Here is a 9,904-nt window from a genome sequence, read left to right on the forward strand (position 1 = left end):
AAATACTATCTCTATTGGACATTGGTGGCTCATACCTGTAATTCTAGTTACTCAGGAGTCAGAGATGTGAATATAGCAGTTTGAAGCCATCCTGGGAAAGAATGTCTATGAGACTTTCATCTCCAATTAACCAGCAAAAAGCCAGAAATGGATCTGAGGCTCAAGTAGTAGAAGACTAGCCTGGAACACAAAATCTCAAGGACACTGCCCAAGCCCTGAATTCAAACCCCAGGACTAGCTAACACACACACACACACACACACACACACACACACACACACACACACACACACACACACACACACACATACACACACAGACTGTATATCAATATAATCTACTAATGCTGTACATGTAATTATATCCTTCTAGGGCTACCTATGTCCCAATGAATTTATTGCCACTCAAGGCCCATTGCCAGGAACAGTTGGAGATTTTTGGAGAATGGTGTGGGAAACCAGAGCAAAGACATTAGTAATGTTAACGCAGTGTTTTGAAAAAGGACGGGTAAGTGATATGAAAATCCTTTCACAAAATGTGACTTTATAATTATATTAAAATATATTTTAACATACATGCATATAACATGTATTTCAGCTCATACTACAAGCCCTCAGTAATGTCTATAAAATAGCTATCCATAAAGCTGTTTTAACTTTGTAGCAATAATTGTCATGAAAATCAATACAACAGTAATGCATGATGTGATTTTTCTCCAAATACAGATCAGATGCCATCAGTACTGGCCGGAGGACAACAAACCTGTTACTGTCTTTGGTGATATAGTAATCACAAAACTCATGGAAGATATCCAGATAGACTGGACCATCAGGGATTTGAAAATTGAAAGGGTATAAAAAAGAAAGAGAGAAAAGGAAATGATATGTAATGTGAATGATCTAAGTATCCAAAGTAAAATTAATTTCTATGACTATCCCTTGCAAGTATATCCATATATTCAGCAGTTGTATTCTGAACATTTTTAATTGACTATCTTTGTCACTGTTTAATTCTAAATCACATAAATTACATATCAGCATCAAACTCTTAGATTGAAAAAAAGCAGGAAAAGAAAAAGAAGAGCAGTAAATTATATGACTTAAGTGTGTTTTGTTTAATGAAGAAACTGGATTATTTTATTTCCAAGTCACTCATCTCTGAGTTTTAAATTTTTGATGTTCTTTTTATTTAAGAGATAGAATAGAAGAGACCCATTCATATAAATGTCTCAGAGAAAACAGTCTAAGAATCTTTTTGATATTTTAGACACTTAAAACCTAATATTTTATATTTTATTAATTTGTTTTAGGTCTACATCATTTCAAAATCAACTATTCTGTTATATCATGTTATTCGAGTGTTAATACTCTATTTGAAGATTTATTTGCAAAGTTTTTTGCTATCACTCATAAGGGAAATAAATTCATTTTACTCTAATAAAAATCTTATAAAAATAAGAAAACAAAATTTGTTTGTTAGGCAAATGGTCATTTTCCTATCACAAATCAAGGGCTAGCACAGCACTGGTCTTCATAGAAGTTCTTAAATAACTTTATTATGAATTAATCTCACTTTGCCTAGCATGGGGACTTCATGACTGTTCGGCAGTGTAACTTCACTGGTTGGCCTGAGCATGGAGTTCCTGAAAATAGTACCCCTCTAATTCACTTTGTGAAGCTGGTTAGAGCAAGCAGAGCACATGATACCACACCAATGATCGTTCATTGCAGGTAAGAAAGACAGGTTTAGAACCCACTTAAGGCTAGAAATGAACCTGAAACTCAATAAGGTCTTTTAAAATTAAATATATATATTTTATTGTAAAGATACTGTACAGAGGGCTTACAGTTACATGAGTAAGATAATGAGTCCATTTCCTGTCAAGCATTGTTACCCCCTCCTTTGTTTTTCCCCATGGTATAACCCCTGTTTTCACTGTATTTTATTCTGGTGCCCTGCATCTTGTATATACATTTTTCTAATTCAGGGAGGGAACAAAATGAAGAAATAAGGATACAGGTTGACCCATTGTTATCAATAAGGTCTTAATGTTACCATGATACCAAGTTGTATTTTCTTATAGATTACTAATACTCATTTCAGCATCATTTTGCTTTGTCTAAATCACAGTCTTAGTGCCATCAAAAAATTTACAAACTCAAAGAAAATCTAACTCTAGATAAACAAAAAATTGGTTCAAAATAAATTTTGCTCATTTTCCTCATCACCATCAACATGAACAAATCTTTACTGAATCATTGTCATGGAACCTCATCCTTCTTACAGCGCGGGAGTTGGAAGAACTGGGGTTTTTATTGCTCTGGATCACCTGACACAGCATATAAATGACCATGATTTTGTGGATATATATGGACTAGTGGCTGAACTGAGAAGTGAGAGAATGTGCATGGTGCAGAACCTGGTAAGCTCCCCAGCCTACGCTCACTCCTCTGCTCTGTGTAGCTCTAAACTTTCCATGTGGGAGGATCTTTGAGCAGCCACTTGCTTGGAAGTGGGTTTTGAAGCTGGATTTGCATAGCAGGAATGCTTTTTCCTGCATTGTAAACCTGTTGGGGAGGGCACCTGGTAGAGATTATGGCAGTACTGAAGTCATTGGGAAGTCCTGTTAGTGAATGTCTACTGATATGTCTGAAGAAAGTAATTTCTTAAACTAATTGTTGTTTATCACATAGCTACATTGGGAAACCTAGAAAATAATTACAAGACAATTTCATTTATAAGTAGTCTAAAAGGTATAATTGGGGGGAAACCAACCTTTAAAATGTTTGTTCAATGAGTTTCTATGGATTTTATTTGTCTATATTTATTTCTATTGTGTATTAGTAGTAATGATTATTACAGAATATTAACAGAGTGGAAAGTCTTTATTATTTTGGTGTGGAGACAAAAACATTCATAAAGTCGATACATTTTTCTTCATTAAGAAAAGCATACCGTTTATTGCCAGTGAATCTAGAAACCCTCCATTGTTTAGTCAGCTCTACGAGCTATATTGGATCCTCTATGTGTCTCATCTTATTTAATCCTGGTTTAATCAGTTATTTGTAAAGCAGAGCCAATAAAAACTAAACAACAACCTAGGTATTACTGCTTGTACTTTACGAGAACTTTATATTTAGGGAAGATATGCTTGAAGAAAGTAAGTGATATTGAAGGTATTTTTATTCAAGTGACGGAGCCAAAATGGTATCTGTATCTTTTGAGTGTATTTTGAATGCTGTGCAAATCCAGAGGGTGTATTGTAGCAAACACATAGATCTGTTGTCACAGCATCTTTCAACAGTATGTTCTAAAAGAGTAAGTGGCATTGAACTTATTACTGATAGGGAGAAGAAACAGGGTTCTGGGCTAAAATAAATAAAAGCAAACTGCTTCTAAAACAGAGTTACTTAAAGCTCTTGGGCTAATGTGTATGGATAATACATACAGTGCCATTAGGTCATTTCCCAAAGTTTCTTCTTCATGGAACCTTTTACCATTTTGAACTCCAGGCCTGTACCAGTATGTCATAGGACATAAGTGCTCTTGGAAAGGTGTTGCCATAGGCCAATCAGACTTCTCAGGAACAGTGCTTGAGTACTTAGCTCTCATGAGAAATATGTATTTTTAAAGCATAGATTGTATAATTATGTAAATTATGAAATATAAGCAAAATATGGAATGAAAGATTGTGAGGATAAGATAGAAATCTAGTACTTAAGAAACCTTGTGAAGTAGCTGGGTTCTGGTGACTCATGCCTGTAATACTAGCTACTTGGGAAGCTTACCTTGTTGGGATTATGGTCACAGGACAGCCCAGATAAAATGTCCACAAGACTCCTCAGGAATTGCTAGATGAGGTGGCCTACGAACATGTACAGTCAAGAAGTGAGGCCCTATCCAAAAAGTAACCAGAAATATCAAACTAGGGCTGTGGATGCGGCTCAGTAGTAAAAGCGTAAGTGTGAGTTCAAACCCTAGTACCTCAGAGCAAAAGCACTCATTGCCAAGGCTTTGTATTTTCAAAAAGGAAAATATATGCAGAGGTAAGATTCTTCCATTTTGATAATAATTTAAAACATATCATTTCAAGTTATTTGTGACTTTTAAGAGACAATCTAGGCTTTCTTCAATATCTGATTACATTGCAGCTACTTTTACCTCATTTGATTGAATGTTTGTTTTACCGCCTTAGTAATTTTTGGGAGAAGGATATTGCAATTTCTTTTTGCTGTGGCAGCCGGAAATCATGCAGCTGATCCTTCAAGGGTCTTAGTCTTCAGTACCAAACCAACTATTGACTATCTTTAAAATCATTTACTTATTTTTGGTTAAAAATTTCTCTTGGCAAAATTAATAGTTATCTGTCTGGTATAGGACAAAAGCTGGGGTAGATTGTTTCCTTCTAGAGTCTAGAGTCAAATAATGTAACTTGAAATAAATTTGACATTCCTTAAAACTGAGGAATTGAACTTTGTGAAGTGTGTGTTCAGGAAGAATATGTATTAATTCTTTCACCCAATGTATATGGTGCAAACTTCGTATGTTCTACTTTTCTAACTAGTCACAGAGCAGTGTATTTCAGGTTGGATGGAAGAATGGGAAAGTTTCCGTCAGAAAACTGAGTTCAGAATCTAGTTCTGCTGATTTTCAATGTGAGACTTCAACCTCTCTGAGCTATTTCTTTTTGTGATATGTTACTATTTTCAGAAGTTTGTTGTGTTCCACAAGAGAAAACATAGGCCTCAATGTGTAGTTAAATGTCTCACAAGAGTTTCCTGGATTCCTTCCCAAGGAAAGCTGGGTATTCAGGAGCTCTCTTTCATTTGTTTTGGTTTCCTGAAGTTACACTCTTACGATCTTTTTCCCATGATGGAAAACAGGAAAATAACCGTGTCTTGGCTCTGGCCTTTATAAAGCTAGCATCGCCTTGCACAGGATGGTTTCTTATTTTCTTCAGTTGCACTGGGGAGTGATTCCTGTTTCCATGAAAAATGATCATGTCTCAACACATACAACAGAAGCCACACTGAGGGCTGGGAGACAGCCAGTCTCTGTAATATACTGCCACTCAATGACACCAGAGGGCTATGGCCTCCACTCAGCAGAGAGCTTTGTTAAGGAGGTTTGAGAGGACTTGCAGCTCTGCCCTCACATAATATTTGAAATGTTACTGGTGCCTTGATGGATCTCGGTGATTCCTGTGGCTGCTCTGGATTCTTCTGGAAACTTATTGCTGTCAGTTCATGCAGTGAAAGAAAATACTAGCTATCCTCTTGTGGATGTCCGATTTATTGTCACACATTTTATATTGTCCTCTAGATCTCAGAGTATAGGTCTTTTGATCCCAGGTGAGGAGATTGAGCATCAGAAAAGTTTCAGGTAACATTTTAAAAAAGTTTAAGGTAGCGTTTGGATGGCTAATCCACAGTAGAAACTGGGCTTTACATGACACGAGATACTCTCCTTGGCAGCAGTAATACAGACAGAGGGCAGGGAGACCTTGGAACCCACAGGACTGGCTGTGGAGCTCAGCTTACTCTGTTGGCAGAGATCAGACCCATCATTCTTTCCAATGGAGAGGATGAGATCTGAAGAGTCACATGCTTCATATATCAAATGTGACTTCGAATTTAACTGAACATTTTTTTCAAAAAGCACAGGAATCTACAAGTATAAATAACTTGAAGAATGTCTTTCATGTTGTGATGAAAATACTCATTTGGAGTTACTGTAAAAAAGTAATTTATAATTTCAGAATGATTACTATCACTGTACTAAGACAACATTTCATTTTGTTCTCCAAACTGAATTGTGGAACTTGATCCTTTATTTGTAAATTGATCATCTTACTTGCAAAACTTGGCCCCCCCAGTGACTTCTGCAGGCTTTCCATCCAAATTCCATCCATTCCTAAATGGTAAAATTTGGGTAGCTCTGAGAATGAAATGAGACTAAGGCAACAAATATGTATTATACAACTACTCTGTGCTGAGCACTATTATACAACTACTCTGTGATGGGCACTATTAACACGTAATGGGTAAGTAACACTGACTATAAATGCAGCTCTCTCATAGAACGGACACTATAATGATGAGATGGTCTTGGAGATGATTTGTTATCCATGAGGAAATAGATATTATTAATAATAATCAGTGATTTCTAAACACCATTCAAATAGACAAAATGCTTTTCAGTTATTGTCACAATAAATAGGAAGATAACCTGCCAAAAATATTGCTTTTGAGGATGTTTGACTTAAATCAATTGTCAGATTTGCATATGTCATTCAGGTTTGTTTAATGTGTACAAATAAGACTGATTTAAAGCACACAGTTGCCTCTAGTCTTCACTACTTCTCAGAAAGTCCAAATTCAGAAATGCTAATGATCTATTGAAATATATTGAATAAACATAAAACATCCAGATGGTACTCTATTTAACACAAACATTCAGGTGAAAAATTAAAAGTACTGGACTAGCACCTGGATGCTTGGATTTTCACTAGTTAACTGCCTGGTATTGACAAATTGGAAACAGACAGTTGACATTAAGTGGCTTAGATGTCCGGATAATTAGAAGAGTTGCTATAATATCTTTAAAAATTGTCAATAGTATATAAAGATGCTCCCTTCACTGATTTCAAAAGTAAGCATGTTGTCTGTATGATAGCAAGAAAAGTATTTATAAGAGAAAATACTCAGTTACATTTATTAGGAAAATGGAGACTTATGAACAAATTTAGCAAGAGTTGCTACTTTTGAATAATCACAGCAGGAAAAATACATTAACACTTGATATTCTACAAAAGCAACAGGAAACCACAGGAATTCAGTGAACTTTATGTTTGAAATGCCATAAAACCTTTTATGTGCTGTGGTCAAATCTGTTTCTAGCTTAGTTATTTCCCATTGTTGAATTCATTAACGTTTTCCACTGTGGTATTTGTTTAACTACTCTTCCTTTGATATCTAGGCACAATATATTTTCTTGCACCAGTGCATTCTGGATCTCTTATCCAATAAAGGAAGTAACCAGCCCATCTGCTTTGTCAACTACTCTGCACTTCAGAAGATGGACTCTTTGGATGCCATGGAAGGTAGGCTGGCACCAGGTGCACCCGATTAACTAGCTTCCCACCTATCATAGGGATATTAAAATTTAATAACCACAACATTAAAATGTGTAGCTGGGTCTGTGCACATGTCAAAAAAGTTCATTTCTCCTTTATTAATCATAGTTTTATCTGGATTATACGTTTTTTCCATTGAATATTTCAGTCCTTTGAGCAGTTACCTTTAATAATCTCTGGCGACATCTCACTTTATGTTTTAGGTGATGTTGAGCTTGAATGGGAAGAAACCACCATGTAAATCAGACCAAAGATTACAGCCAGAAGATACTTTCAAATCCCAGGGGCCAAAATTACCCCTTTATGCTTCTGAATTGAAACATACAATCTTGTGGAATTCTTCACGCTTCCCTGGCTGTTGCCTTACTAAACGGATTTACCATTGTATGGACAGTTCTAGAAAATTACTATTTTAGGGTAGTTACTTATCTTATGCAGAATAAATATTACCCAGTAAAAATGTTTAAAAAAAGATATCCTATGGGTTCTTTTAGATCCTCTGTATTTCATTTATCAGAATAAGCCAAATATAAAATTATTCCATTGGTATTTTATTTCAATATGGATTTTTTTCTCAACGTGTTGAATTGGATTTTGAACCAAAGCTGTAAATGTTGATTCAGTAGGGTCATTTTGGCCTTCAGGGAAATGACGTTTCTTGTGGATGACTTCCAAGGCTGTCATAATGATCTGTACTTCTATGTGTGTCCCTGCGTTTTGAATGCTCTGTTTTATGAGTGTAGAGATATCTCGTGATCCTGAACAGCTGAACAGTCACCCCTGACACTGCAGGGATTATGCAGCCTCTAGACAACACACAGTAGCTCTTTAGGGAAATGTAGGGCAATTTTAAATTGCCCTGTGGTTTTTAGTGTTGGGGGGAATTAAAAAAATAACGGTCTAATTGCATGTATGGAGTTTAAGGTGCCTGTCTAACCTGCTTATATCTATACATCATCAGTCATAGGTGGCCACAGTGTTTTGCATATTTAAAGATGTAGGTAAATGATTAGAGTATTTGCCCTTTAGATTTATGTTCAACCCAATATGAACTATTTTGAAGTTTCCTCAGCAGAAATTGAGAAAAGCAGCAATAAAACTGTGTAGTGTGTGGCAAGTTTATAAAATGATAGTTACTGTGGTGCCAACAGAGATTTCTGAACAGGTTATAGGAAATCATCTTTATCTCATTTCCCAAAGATGATGAGGGAGAATTTGATGAAACTGACAAGGAAGAAATTAACCAGGTTGTAGTAAATTAGAGCTGTTTAGAAAGAAAAATTTTCAGCAGACTCTATGTCATTCAATAATGATAATATACCAAACTACTTCATCTATGTAAATTTGTCTCAGATTTCTATTAAGTCATAAAATAAGTAGCAGTAATTATTCTACTATGATAAGAACTATATCTTATGCTTATTTCTGCTGGATTACACATATAGAAAATGTCATGGCCAATAAACTGAAATTTAGTGATTTATTTGTATCATGATTTTAGAGATACTTAAGTGTTAATTTGATTTTGTATTACATATCAATATGTAAATAAAATTGTGTTAGAGCATATATAAATATAAAAGTAACACTTTATATATGAATATAATATAATGACATACATTTTATGTTAAAAATAATTAAGACGTAGTCACCACAGAGAGAAACTAGATTTATCCTTAGAATTCACTATCCAAGAAATTATATTTAATATTCACAGTCAGTCCCTGGGAAAGAGTAAAATCCATATCTGGTGTTTTGTAGCAAGAAAGTTAAAATAAAATTTACTGAGCTCCCCAATAAATAAATATGAGGGGAAAGCTAAGAGAACAGATATCTAAATCAGATATACACACACACACATATATATACATATATATAGTGGTGTTTATCTTTTGACCAACATGCATGAATACATACCTACATAAAACAGAATAGTACTATTATTTCTCTTCCAAGATAATGCTTATCAGACTCATCTTCCTGAAATTATGTGAAACATTTTTTAAAGACTTGGCTCCACACAGATAATATAACACTGGCCTAAGATGCAAATGCCTTTCAGTCCTAGATTGAATCCCCACAACCAGGGGAGATTCGGGATATTGACTTCATTTTCAGTACACACACACACACACACACACACACACACACACACACACACACACACACACATATCTTGTTACATGTGCCTGGCTCACTAGCTATATTATGTCAAGAAACTGTAACTGAAGCTCACATAGTAATGATAGCTAAATTTTCTCTTTATTAGGTTGTGAAACTATCCATGTACACTCATGCTCAATAGGTGGCTACTAAGTGCAAATTAAAATAACAAGGAACACCTGTAACATTTTTTTCAGCTCCTCTTTGTCAAAATTAGCTGAAGCACATGTACAATAAATGAGCAACATGTGTTTCATATAAACCAGATGAAACTGGAGCCTGGCAGAATGGTGCGCCAGGGAGGCGGGCAGCTGTGGACATCACCTCGACTTGCCTCCTGCACTTTCAGGCAGGATTTTTAGTTTGTTGATTATATGTATAATGAATGTTTCATTAAAAATGAATTAAACATTACTTCTTCATAAAGATTAGCAGTGCATACTTTGGTACACTCGATTTTAAAAACTAAAATCAGCGGTGCCTTCTGTTAAGTTCCAATTGTGATGACTAAAAATCTATTTTCACGGGCTTTTCGAAAACTCAAAGTAGAAATCTGATGAGGACTGAAATTCTTACCTGAGTGATAGTAAAAGGTTAAAAAGATGG

At 35.3% G+C, this 9,904-nt stretch overlaps 1 protein-coding gene across 1 annotated transcript in view; it reads left to right on the top strand.

Annotated features, from left to right (window-relative positions):
• Positions 1-7,423, top strand: part of Ptprq (protein tyrosine phosphatase, receptor type, Q) — a 168,776-nt gene extending 161,353 nt beyond the window's left edge. The window contains exons 40-45 of the mRNA XM_013020306.1: positions 373-507; positions 726-851; positions 1,582-1,730; positions 2,287-2,422; positions 6,979-7,102; positions 7,339-7,423. Of these exons, the coding sequence (XP_012875760.1) occupies positions 373-507; positions 726-851; positions 1,582-1,730; positions 2,287-2,422; positions 6,979-7,102; positions 7,339-7,376 (708 nt within the window). The 3' untranslated portion in view covers positions 7,377-7,423. The remainder of the gene's footprint in view (positions 1-372; positions 508-725; positions 852-1,581; positions 1,731-2,286; positions 2,423-6,978; positions 7,103-7,338) is intronic.
• The last annotated feature ends 2,481 nt before the right edge of the window (positions 7,424-9,904 follow it).

The sequence above is a fragment of the Dipodomys ordii genome, unplaced genomic scaffold (assembly GCF_000151885.1).
Source record: "Dipodomys ordii isolate 6190 unplaced genomic scaffold, Dord_2.0 Scaffold3, whole genome shotgun sequence".
Classification (NCBI taxonomy): Eukaryota; Metazoa; Chordata; class Mammalia; order Rodentia; family Heteromyidae; genus Dipodomys; species Dipodomys ordii.